We start from the raw sequence: 12,579 nt of genomic DNA on the forward strand, positions 1-12,579 counted from the left end.
ACAGAGGGCCTAGGCTCTTTCCCACCTCCCAGGGGCTGTCTCTGCGATCTGCAGGGAGCACTTCATACCTGAATGCACAGCATCGGGGGTCACCCGGTAGCCCTGAGTGGGAGATCGGGGGGAAAGGCTGTGGCTGTGTGTGGGAGAGCCTGGCCCGCTCTCCCCTGATGATAAGGATCGGTTAAGGGAGGAAAGGCTGCGGCTGGTGTGGAGCAGGGATGCCTGCTTGGTGATCTTCCGGAACAGGGAGCTCCTTTTTCTGCTGCAGAAACAAGGGTCAAGGGCTGAGCTGGGGCACAGGGCACAGCATATACTGGGCCCAGTGGCCAGGGTCCCCAGCACATGCTAGCCACCCAGGTGGCTCAGTCTGGCTCACCTTTCTTGCCCATCCTTGCCCCGGCTCCGCTTACTCCTTCGGGCCATCTTGGCCTTGTAGCTGCCCTTCCGAGCTGGCCCCACTTTAATGGATGTGTTCTCCAAGGGCGTTGTTGAAATAGACACCTTGTTTCCACTCTGGGGAACAGAGCGTGAACCCAAGCTAAGGTAGTGAGCATATTCTTGCCCCCGCCCTTACCCTCGGGCACGGCGACACCACAGCTCTAGCTTTTGCCCCTGCATTAACAAGTCTGAACCACAGGCCTTCCTTCCCTCTTCGCGGATTAGGAAATGGCTCCAAGTGGAGCCTGGGCAGTTTGGGGTTGAGAAGGTAGAGAAGAGGCTCATCTGCCTTGTTCTGCAGTCCTGTCCATGGCTCAGAAGGATGCCTGGGCCTTGGTCAGTGAAGATGTTGCTTTCCAGTGAAAACCCCCTGTGTTGGGTGCCTCTGTCCTCAGTGCCACGTGTGCCCAACTCTCCCACTCCCCTATGGCCAGTCACAGACTCACAAGGCAGGAGTCCTCTGGGGACCAGAGAGGCAGCACACCCAGCACTAACCTTCAGAATCAGCTCCACCACTTCTGTGTGCACCAGCCCATGCACAGGCTCCCCGTTGACATGAGTGATGAGGTCCCCCTGACGAAGCCCCGCCTCACTGGCTGGACCTCCATCCTCCACGTGCTGCCCCAGGGAGATAACAGTCCTCAGCCTGGGCCTGAGCGTGAAGTGTGGGGCCTGGTGCTGCTGGGACCCACCCTCCTTGGGCCCCTGAGGATAGTGTGGGCAGGGACAGAAGCAGGGACAGACAGGCCCTGGTGAGGGGAAGGTGGAGGAGTGATGAAAATGGGAGATAAACATACCCACACCATGTGGTGCACAGTGTAGACGTCCGAGTCACCCATGTAGACACGGATGGCCCGCAGGGTGAAGCCATACTTTTTGCCAGCTCGGTGGATGATGATGGGGGGCCTTGAGCTGCTGAGAGCTGGCAGGAAGTCCCTGCTTGGAGAAGAATCCCTGGATGATGGGTTGGATGACTGGGAATGTGGGGACATGGGGCTGGCCAGTGGAGAGCAGGTGTGTTCTGGAGAAGGAAAAGACAGGACTGAGCAGGTCAGAGGACCCCGGGCTGGCCATGCTCCCAGCCCAGCCCCATCCAGGCTGCTGATCCCAGGCAGCTGTAGCCACAGGCAGAGCCTAGGCCCAGGGACGTCCTCCCCACAGACTTGGAGCAGCCAAGCTCCTCATGTGCCCAGACCCTCCCCAGGAGGCAACGGCAGCTAGCCCTGAGGGTGTCCTTGTACCCCCGTACGTATTCAAACATCTCAATTGCCCTACGAGCTACCACCAGTTTTTTGATGAGGAACTTGAGACTCAGAGAGGTTAAGCAACTTTGTCAAAGTCAGGAGCCATTTGGTGATGGAGCCAGGATTTGAATGTAAGCTCTCTGCCTCAGAGCTGGCACTCGTCACCCGGTGCCGTCCTGCCCTGTGGCATGTGCACAGGGCAACCTGACACCACTGTACACCCTTACAGACCTCTCACCTCCTAACACGGGGGCAGCCATGACACACAGCCTCTCGAGTTCCCGCTCCTTGAGGCACAAGGCACAGACACAGCTGCCACGTGCAGACCCCTGCTATAGACCCACAGAGACTCCACGGCCCTTCCTGCGAGTTTTATCCTAGTTCCCTGGGGGCCCTACCTGCAGGAATGAGGAGGGACAGGGTTGTGGCTGAGGCAGACTTGATCACTTTGCTGATGGGGCGAGTGGTGCGCTTTTCCACAGAGTCCCCGGAGAGCAGCCGGTGGCGGGCCCTGCGCACCGCCAGGTCACTGATGGCCTTGGCTGTGGCTCCCTCGGTCAGCTGTGGGGTCCCACGGCCTCCTCGAGTCTCCACCGCTGTGGGCCCAAGTGAGCAATGAAACCTGCAATGCCGCCGAGCCTCCCCACCCTGCCTGCCTGCAGTTGCCTCCACTGCAGGCCCTCTGGCCACCTGCTGGGCCACACCTGGGCTGGGACCGCAGCTCTGGCCAAGGGGCTCCTCATCTAGCTTCAGCCGCCGCTCCACTGGCCCAGATAGCCCTTCTCCAGAAGGGGCTGTCAGAAGCCATGTACCCTCCTGCTGCTGTCTCCTGGGGGTGCTGCTGGCCTCGTCAGGGCCCTCAGGGAAGCGGGGAGCATCCAGGAGGCCTGAGCAGCGGCGTCGCACTGTCAGCGGAGGGCTCGAGTCGCTCTCTGTGTGGGATGACTCGGACACCGACAGCCGCTTCCGCAATCTATGAGACACCAGGCCCAGGTGAGACAGGCAGGCGGTCTCCCTCCTCCAGCCCAGGCTTTCCGTAGGAGCTCACAAGGGTTATAAGTCACAGAACTTCTTCCCTCAGACACTCCTCTGGAAGCTGTGCTTGAGGCCCCCCGCTCACTGCCACCAGCGCTCCGCCCCGCATCTGGATCTCGCCCATGACCTACAACACCTGACGGATGGCTGTGCTGCCCGCCCCAGGGGAGTTCTGGGTGCTCACATCTCAGGGGAGCCAATCACCCAGCTCCGGTCTCGGCCCTTCAGCCCTGCCAGGCCGTCAGAGCGGTCGTCCTTCTCCTCGCTCAGGCTGCGCTTGGTCGGGGGCGGTGCCCGGCGCTCCTCGAGCAGCGAGAGCCGCTCCATGCTACTGTACACCTGTGGGCACAGAGGCTGTGCTGGGGACAGGCCCCAGCAGCCTCACCTCCCAGAAGTATCCTTGGCACCTGACACCCAGGAATTGGAACCAGTTCTGCCCTTCCCTCCTCCACCCCAGGTGAATCTTTGAGGAAGCAGCTCTTCCACTGAGGGGGCCTGGAGTGCTTCTTGCAGTCTCTGTCATAGGCAGGCCCAGCCCTTTCTTCCTCTTTTCCTAGGGGCAGCCCCGTCACCTGCTCTCCCCACCTGCCCCCCAGCCATGGCCCTTGACAGGCCCTCTTCTCCCAGTCCTCCTGTTCTGCCCAGCCTAGGCCTGTTCTGTCGCACCTTGCTGAACCTCGGAGAGCATGAAGAGAACTGGCGGATCTCCAGGCAGCCATCCTCACTCACTTCTTCCTCGTCCTCTGAGTCCACATGGTGGTAGCGCTCTGAGCGGGCTGGATCAGACACACAGGACAGGTCCCTTCAGAGGCCCCTGGTGGTGCCTCCTTTTGACCCTTATCAGACCTCAGAGGGCCTGGAGAAGTTGCTCCTAATGCCAAGTTCAGGGTGCACAGGTGTTTCTGGGCAAACAGAGAGGATCCCCACTCCTCCCCGTCCCACCAGTGGCCTTACTGTCAAAGTAGCTGGTATCATCCTCTGACTCCAGCTGAGGAATAAATTCAGCCTTCTGGCGAAGAAGTCCTGTCCAGTCCAGGCCGGTGAAGAATGAGTGCTGCTTCACCTCAGAGGCACTGCCTGTGGACAGGAAGGGCGTGAGCAAGGGCGCGGGATGTGCTACGCGGAGTCCAGACCAGCAGATCTGGTGAGAAGCCAGACCTCAGAGGCCAGTCCTGAGGGCCTCAGCTCCAGCACCTCTCTTCTTGGGCTCAGAGCAGGGCAGTCTCAGGATCACATGCACTGCCCACACCTGAAGCCTGAGCTTTCCGGATGCATAGACTCAATCTCCCTCTTCCAAGTTGTGAGAAAGGTCAGTGGGGCCGGTCCTACCTGTACCCAGTCTCTCCAGAGGGTTCTGATGGAGCAGTTTAGAGGTGAGGTCCTGGGCATCTGGCGGCAGAGCATCATCCCCCTCAGGCCACACAATCTCATCTGAAGATTTGGGGGGAAAGAGGGAAGGAGTGGGTTAGAAGAGGGTCTCAGAGGCTGCAGGCAGAGTGGGGTCATAAAGAGGAAGGTTCTAGGATAAGATATGGGGAGGGAGGCATAGAGGGCCCAGCCCAGAGCCCCTGAAAGCCAACTCCTTAAGTTCTATAGGTTCCTGTCCTCCTAGGGGGTCTCACACCCGCTCACCCATGGCCCATCCTGTGATCCAGGACTCCCTGTCCTGAAGCTCTAGCTCAGCCTGATTCTACACTTCAGACACCAGCACACTCACACACACACAACCTCATACTCACAGGACACGCACACCACAGGCACACTCACGCCCACATGGGGGAGACATAAACTCAATCAGAACAAGCCCCGGGTGACAGAGTACATGCACGCGTGCACACACACACACACACACATCTAAGAGGCAAGCATACTACACACACACACACACACACACACGAATTCACAACATAAGCCTCACAGGTGCATGCATAAATCATATTTGTGGATCCAGACTCTGTCTCCCCAGGGTGCCTGGGTGATGGTACCTACCACTGATCACTTGCCCAAAGAGCTCCTCCGGAGTATCTCCAAAGAAAGGGACGCAACCCACCAGGAACTCATACAGGATTATGCCCATGGCCCACCAGTCCACCGGCTTCCCATAGCCCTGACGCAGGATCACCTCAGGCGCGATGTACTCCGGGGTCCCGCATACCTGGGCACACAGAAGCCAGGCTACCTCAGCTTCCTGAGGCAGCTCACTGGCATCATGGCTGAAGGGGTAGGGATGGTCCCACCTCTGGAGAAATCTCTGAATGAAGACTCAGCTTACTTTGGTTAAAGAGCAAGATCAACAGGAACCCAGGGTATCAGACTTGGAACTGTTGGTGGGGTGAGTTTATGTTCTTCCCAATTAACCAAAACATATAATTCTAGCCTGGAACAACCACCCCCTGAGCGCTCAACACCTCTTTATGGCATCTAGTTCCCAAAACTGGCCTCTGCCCTCCAGTCTCTCAAAGGACAGCCCCGACAGTCACATGACTACTCACAGGGACTTGCAAACAGTTACCATCTGAACTGTCAAATCAGGGAACATCTAGAGGCTACTCTCAGGAAGCTGGACCACAGCCTGGTGGAAACTTGGAGCCGTGTTCCAAGAACAACAGACTCCAGAAGAGCCTTGCCCTTGACTGAGGCTAGGAGGCTCAGGACTAATCTCATGTTAGTCTCAGAGAGTAACAATGGTTATATGACCTATTTTCTCCAAACCCCAAGGAAGAAAATGATTTCGGATTTTATATCCACTATGATTCTTGAGCCCCACCCCGTTTTCCAAATATGCTCCCTTACCTCAATGCCTCCCTGGAGCCAAAAGGCGGAAAAGATAGGAGCTCCCAGTCTCAACATGTAGCTACAGGGTTAAGTATGTGGCCCCTCACCACATATTCTAAAGTCTGGACCTCAACACACAAGGTCTCAACCATTCTTCCTTACCTGCTTGTCCAGGAACTCCCGGGCATCCTTTTCAATGTGGCCCTCGTACAAGTTTGTTGTCAGGCTCATGAGGCCAATTTTAGAAAGGCCAAAGTCAGTAAGCTTGATGTGCCCCATGGATGTAATCAGGAGGCTGGGAAGTCAGAGACACAGAAGTGTGGGGTTATTTCCTGGTTTTCCAAGAGTGCTGATTTTAGTACATGCCAAATTTTCCCACTCAGGCTTTTATAGGTTTCCTGTGGGACTTAAGCAGGGTAGCTTCAGCCGGGAGCCAGGCAGCTGTGAAAGAAAAGGCATCTCTGGCTTTGTGAGTCCTGCATTCTGCACAAGCAACTCACCTGCCTCTTGCCCATTCCCCCAATTCATTACCGTTTACTGCCCTCAACCGTATTCTTTGCTGCGGGCAGGTACCAGCAGCAATCAGCCTCAGCCCGAGGCTCTCCTCACCTGGGTGGCTCACAATACCCAGGCTCAGGGAGAGGGGAAAGGGACGCATAATTTTGTGCTGTGCCCACAGCTGGTTTTAAAGAAGGACTGGTTGGGAGAAACCAGAGATAAGAGCTCACAGGAAATGGTCTCCTTCCCGTCACATACCCTGACTGAGTCATTCCATTTCATGACAAAGGCTTCACCCTGCCACCCCTTTATTCTGATTTCCAAATCAGCATCTGACTTTCTTTATGAGCTCCATGCCTACTAACTGCCCAGATGTCTTCCAGGCACCGTGAACTCAACCTGTCCAAAGCAGAGTCACACACACCTCCTAATTGGTACTCTTCTCAGAAAATGATTTCTGTTACCTCTGAGCTCTCTGAGAAGTACTTGATTATTTATAAAGATACTCTGGCTCCTGAAAGGTCTTACAACAGAGTAACTAACAGAAAAAGTAGGTGTTATTATCCCCATTTTAAAGGGGAGGAACAGGGGCGCCTGAGTGGCTCAGTCGTTAAGCGTCTGCCTTCGGCTCAGGTCATGATCCCAGGGTCCTGGGACTGAGCCCCACACATCGAGCTCCCTGCTCTGCGGAGAGCCTGCTTCTCCCTCTCCCACTCCCCCTTCTTGTGTCCCCTCTCTTGCTGTGTCTCTCTGTCAAATAAATATATAAAATCTTTAAAAAAGGCGGGGGGGACAAGAGTCTCAGAGGTTTAATTAACAGATCCAAGCTCACAGAGTTAACAAGTGGTCATTTGAACTCTGGTCTGTCTAGTGTCAAAGCCATTTTCCATGACAGAGGCTTATCCCCATGCACTAGTCCTGAGCTGGAAATCTGGAAGATAGCCCAGACTCTGCTCCTTTTTTCTCTCCCACGCACCCCTCCCCCACCTTTAGGTTTCCTTTCTACTTCCTAACGGTCTCCCCTCTCTTCTGCATCCTGCAGGCATGGCTGGTTCGGTCCGGTCTCCTGCAACAGCCTCACCATCTTTCCACTGGCAGAGTGATCTTTCTAAGCCTAAACCAAAATCTGGGCGTGTCATTCTATCATACCTCTGGCTAACAGGCCCTTTGACGACTCACTAGGATCCTTTAAAATAAAATCCAAACCTAACAAAAAGACCCTTGGAGATCTGCTCCCTGCCTATCTCTCCAGCCTTATCTCTTACTACTATGACCAATTAAAGATCCCAGTCTCCACATAATGTACTATTTGTAGTTCCAGGGTCCCGTGCTCTCATACCTGTGTGCCTTTTGCAAATCTTGCTTCCTGGCTTTAGAAAGCTCCTCCCACCTTTCCCCATCTGACTAATGCCTTCTGAGAAGTAGCCTATACTCAGATAGTTCTGTGTCCCACACTGAAGTTCTATAGGTCAGGGACCATCTTACAGCCCAGATCATAGTGCTTGGCCCAGGGACGTCAGCAAATGTGAGAACCCTTGTTCGGCCTCTACTAGATGGTGCTGACGCTCTCCGGCTTGGTTTCTTTAGCTGAGCTCCTCAGTGGCTCTTCCATGTCACTGAGGCCTTACGAAGCCCCGGCCAGACTCGCTGGCAACCGGCTTTGCATCTGGGGTGGTCAGGGGCTGGAGTTCTAGGCCTAGACAGACACCCACATGAGCACTGTTTTCTAGCAGCCATTCTGGGATCGATTCAAACATGCTGTGTCTGCCTCCACTTATTTAGAGACCCAAGAGGGAGACCTTGGGCCGGGGCCCCGAGAGTGGGCATACTTGTCAGGCTTGAGGTCACGGTGCACAATGCCGTAGTTGTGCAAGTACTCCAGGGCCAGCACGGTCTCCGCAAAGTACAGACGCACCATGTCCACAGGCAGGGCCCCGATGTTCTTCAGCAGAGTGGCACAGTCTCCTCCTGTAACAAGCCCAGGACACCATGAAGGAAGGACCCAGTTCCCTCGTCAGGACGGTCTCAGGCTTAGGTCTCTGAAGCCTCGGGGAAACCCCTGGTGCTAGAGGCTGGGAGTCTAGCCCTCCCGCTGTGGTATGGGGGGCACACAGAGTGGAGAGGTGTAGGTGGAAGCGAATCTGCCAATGGCTGTCAAGGCCATCGTTCAGGCCAGAGAGGGTAGGAACCCGGGCCTCCATGCCTGTGAGGGGACTGGTAGGGGTAGCGCGAAGTTATTTCAGGGTGGGAGTCCATCGGCCTGAGACTCCAACATTTGTCCACTTATGTCCTTCCTGTTGGCTATCCTTTGGTTTTTGAATAAGGCAACATTGTAAACTCCCAGCACGTACTCTCCGGATGAAAAGGAGAGTTTTGTTCAGTTTCAACTTCAAGACTTAGGCCAAATATCTTTGGAAGCTGTACCCAGCAGTGCGAAGGGAAGAGTGAAGGTCACTGGGAAAGCTGCCGTCTCTCCCCAGGGGGGCCCCAGGATGCTCTTCGACTCCATCCCCAGAGCATTTTGTGTGGTCTCAAGGGGTGTCCCCTTCACAAGCCATCAGTCAGGGCAATGGCATTCCTTTTTTTCCTGAGGGTCCAGATGCAGTCCTCCCAGCATGCAACCCTGGGCTTGTGTGGCTCTGCTACCTCCTTTGGTCCTGCCTGGCACCAGCAGTAGAGACCATCCAGGCTTTGGGGTGCAGGATTCTACAGCTGTTGGGCAGATACATCTTGTCCCAGAATGCCTCTCTTTGCACCTGACATGGCGGCCTCATGGCAGCTACTACTCCAGAAGCCTCTCCCTTTGAGGGGCAGGGAGCCTTGTGCCCACTGTGGCCAAATGGTCTCTGAGATCCTAAGGCAAAAAACCAATGCCAAAGAGAGATTGGCAAGCTGGGCCCTGAAATGTCACCCCTATACAAAGCTGTTGGTCCCAGCTCAGGGCTAAGCCTCACACTGTGCCTTGGCCTCCATGCCAGGCCGCCTTTCCCCCCCAGTACCTTCAACATACTCCATCACCATGCACAGGTGGCGCTTGGTCTCAAAGGAGCAGAACATGCTGACCACAAAGGGGTTCTCGGCAAAAGTCAATATGTCACGCTCCACGAAGGCCTGCTGGATCTGGTTCCGAAGGATCAAGTTCTGCTTGTTGACCTTCTTCATGGCAAAGCGCTGCCGGGTGGACTTATGCCGCACCAGGAATACAGCCCTGGAAACACAGCCCATCCCATCTCCCATGGGCCCTTAGCACCTGGGCTGTGCTCCACACCACCCAGAGCTGGGGTGTCCAAACTGCCTCCTATCCCATCTTATAAACGCACAGACCAAAGAAGCAGGGGTGAGCTTATCGATGAGAAGGATCTGGGCCTCCTGCCCACAGAACTCTTCAATTTCCCAATACACCAAGTCCTGAGGACACAGTTCAACCCTTCCCCAGAGTTCAGCGAGAGGAGGAGTACTACCAAGAGGAGTGGGGACCTTGTCTGGGAAAGGAACAATGCTCAGATGTCAGAGGAAACAACTCCTGTCTCTCCAGGAGGCCTTGGGAGGGAGAGGGTCTATCCTAAGGCATCTGCTGCCCAGAGGAGTAGGTATCATACGGTTCTAGAAGGAAGAGCCCAAGGGCTGACATAGCTCCAGTCCTGGCCACACCCTCACCCCTGCCTTTACCCATAGGCGCCATTGCTGATGAGCTTAATAGTTTCGAAGTCCTCCTCAGAGGGTGTCTTTTTAGATGTCAGAGATGCCCCACGGCCCTAGAAGACAAGCACAAAGGCAGGAGGCAAGCATGCATCTTAGAGCCCACATGCTTGGGGAAGCTGGAGCCCCAGCATCAGCTCAGCTCTTAGTCCTGCTGCAGCCCCCACCCATTCTTCCTGATGCAGGAGCTGAGTGACTTCGGAGATAGTAGGTGCAACGGCCCACTCCTCCATCCCGCCCTCAGATGTCCTCTCAGAGAGGACTCTGGCCCTTTGCTTCATAGGGCCCAGCCTCTGGGATTGGGGCAGAAGCTCCAGGTCTTTACCTCCACTGAATCATCTGTCTCTGGAGTGTCAGGACTGTCATAGCTGCTCAACTGGGCCATTTCTAGAAACAAAGCAAGGGCACAAGAGAAAGGTGTGCGCAGCAATGTCAGGCATCTCAACAGTCCACTCAAAGCCCACGACAGGTGCATGCAAGGTAGGCATTCGTATCTCCTGCATCAGTCTGGGGTGCAAATCCGGTCCTGTGGCTCCAGCCTCAGAGCAGTCACAGCTTTTGGACTTGTTTGCCAAATAATATTGCCACTCCTATTTCTAGAAGCCCAGTGCCATTCACAAGGCCTGACAAATTTTTAAAAGCTTCCCTCAAATTTAGGACAATTCCTGGAAAACAGGGCCCAAGGTTGGGCTATTGGTCCTTATCCCACTTTACCGGTGGGGTCGGGAAGCAGGGACGGTGGATGAATAGAGACCAGGGACTTAGAAGCCCAGGGTTCCTGCAGGGGCGCAGTGTGACGCCCTGAAGAACGGAGAGATCTGTTGAAGCCTGGGGTCGGGACCACACCCAAGTCACAGGAAGGCTGGTAAGGTGGCAGAAGGGGAGGTAAGCATGCAGAGGAGGTGACCATTTTTGAAAACTGTGGTCCTTTGTTGTTGGCCTCTTTTGACATTAGGTTTTAAATCCAACCCAGCAGGGCTCATGGCAATCTGGGTTGGGTTATATCAGGCGGGTGTGAACAAATCTGAAGGAGGGGCTGCATTATGACAGAGAAGACGGGGTTTCTCTGGCAGCCCTGAGGCCCCTGACGCTGCGTCGTGTCCATGTCCAATATAAGCCTCTTCTTCGAGTGGCTTCCCTGCGGTCAGAGCTCGTTGGCTGTGGGGCGTGTTTGCAGCCACCAGGCAGCATGCTCACCCTCTAGGGGATCCCGTGTGAGGCCCAGTTGACTAACGATGTAGCGGGGAATGTCACATTTAATCCCTTGTCCCTCTTTGGCATGGCCCTCAGCTGCTTCTAACAGGTGGTAGAACTCCTCAGGGTCAAACTCCTGCACCAGGGGAGAGAGGCAGTCAGTGGTGAGGGCTGCAAGTGAAGGCCTCTTTGGTTTTTACAGCACATACCCCGAGGACGATGACAGGACTTTTTCTGTGATTGGACACCCTTGCCCCCGAATACCCAGTAACATCATGATTCAGAGATCATAAGAACGGGGACAAAGCCGCCTTCCAGGCCAGCTCCAGATTGGACATCCTAAGCAGATGCTGTCTTCCCAACAATAAGAACCAGACCTTTTGGTTTCAAGATAGCTCAGCCTCTTGACCTGGTCCAAAGCCTCCTGCCACACACACACACGCACGCACGCACGCACGCACACCTGCCCTCAGATATTTACCGAGAGCCTCCTCTGCTAGCGGCTGGAGAGCCATGAGGACGGCACGGCAGTCCTTGTCTGCCCCGAGCATGGAAGACTGAGGGTTCCATTTACTGAGTACCCACTAAGTGCCACACTCTGGGCTAAACCCTGCTATCACCAGGGTTCTATGACCTCCGTGAGGAAATCAAGCCCCACAGAGAGGCACTGACTTGTTCTCGTCACACCTTGGACTTAACTCAGCTACAGCGCTGCCTGCAGTATCCTAACTGTTACTTCCATGTCTCCATGCCTCCTCTCTGAGGCACGAAAAGACTGACTGCACTACAGAGGGAGCACCTTAGGATCAGGGACTCTGTGTCCCCAGTGTCTGCCATAAAGTAGGTGCTCAGTAAAGTGCTGCCGCACGACCAAGTGAAGGACTTGACTTATGCCAACGGAACTGGCCCGTGCTCCTGACCGCCCGGATGCCCAACTCACCTGGGGCCTGCTCGGTGTGAGGGGGCCAGGCTAATACCCCTCGGGGCGGCCATTTTCCTCACAGGAACTCGCCTGGGCCCCCATGCTGGCAGGTCACGTTTAAACGAGGACTACCACACTTTTGCTGTTAGCAGGATACCTCCCCTCCGCGCCCCACCACCTCCCAACCTTCCCGCGAGTCCACTCACCAGGCATTCCAGGAGTCGAGCCGGGCGGGCAATGACAATCATCAGCTTCTTTACCAGCTGCATCACAAAAGCCACTTCTGAACTCTGTGAGCGCTCATGAGCCTGTAGAGAAGACAAAGGTTGGTTAAGCAATCCACTGGCACAGCGTAGTTGGGCTAACGCAGGACAGGGCTGGGCAGAGCTGGCTCTGGGGAGCAACAACTGGGTGGTACAGAGACTTCTGCAAAATGAAGAAGTTAGAGAAGGCCAGTGCATGGTGAGAGGGAGCTTTAGGACACTACATGACATCAGGGAATGTCACAGAGCCACGTGGCTTTCCCTGTTCCTCCATCCAGACCCCAGCTCAAGGGGCAACTCTCAAGGGAGCTTTCACTGATCACTTCCCAACCCAGGCAGAATGTCAGGAATGGAAAGACTTCAAAGCAGGAGGGAGGCGACCCGACAGGTATTTTAGAAAGATCACTCTGGCTGTAGCGTGGACAGCACACGGAAGAGCGCAAGCAGAAAAGCGGGAAAATCCATTAAGGGCCTACTGCGGTGACGTGCATGAAAAAGCCATAAACCCCAG

The 12,579-nt window shown here is 55.3% G+C and overlaps 1 protein-coding gene across 16 annotated transcripts in view; it reads right to left on the reverse strand.

Annotated features, from left to right (window-relative positions):
* The window catches only part of MAST2 (microtubule associated serine/threonine kinase 2), a 219,630-nt gene that overhangs the window by 1,802 nt on the left and 205,249 nt on the right, over positions 1-12,579 (reverse strand). For 11 of the 16 annotated variants that reach the window (XM_064589217.1, XM_064589221.1, XM_064589218.1 and 8 more), the window contains 18 exons: positions 12,012-12,113; positions 10,887-11,019; positions 10,015-10,076; positions 9,660-9,745; positions 8,990-9,198; positions 7,820-7,958; positions 5,655-5,787; positions 4,707-4,872; positions 4,047-4,148; positions 3,672-3,794; positions 3,384-3,493; positions 2,902-3,056; positions 2,387-2,655; positions 2,081-2,278; positions 1,236-1,459; positions 934-1,056; positions 377-513; positions 69-262 (listed from right to left, as the gene is read on the reverse strand). In XM_064589217.1, the coding sequence (XP_064445287.1) occupies positions 69-262; positions 377-513; positions 934-1,056; positions 1,236-1,459; positions 2,081-2,278; positions 2,387-2,655; positions 2,902-3,056; positions 3,384-3,493; positions 3,672-3,794; positions 4,047-4,148; positions 4,707-4,872; positions 5,655-5,787; positions 7,820-7,958; positions 8,990-9,198; positions 9,660-9,745; positions 10,015-10,076; positions 10,887-11,019; positions 12,012-12,113 (2,665 nt within the window). The remainder of the gene's footprint in view (positions 1-68; positions 263-376; positions 514-933; positions 1,057-1,235; positions 1,460-2,080; positions 2,279-2,386; positions 2,656-2,901; positions 3,057-3,383; positions 3,494-3,671; positions 3,795-4,046; positions 4,149-4,706; positions 4,873-5,654; positions 5,788-7,819; positions 7,959-8,989; positions 9,199-9,659; positions 9,746-10,014; positions 10,077-10,886; positions 11,020-12,011; positions 12,114-12,579) is intronic. The other 5 variants (XM_064589220.1, XM_064589219.1, XM_045897791.3 and 2 more) reach the window with 2 other exon arrangements.

This window comes from Mirounga angustirostris, unplaced genomic scaffold, assembly GCF_029215605.1.
Source record: "Mirounga angustirostris isolate CCGP_5_RB_7025 unplaced genomic scaffold, mMirAng1.0.hap1 SCAF_4, whole genome shotgun sequence".
NCBI lineage: Eukaryota > Metazoa > Chordata > Mammalia > Carnivora > Phocidae > Mirounga > Mirounga angustirostris.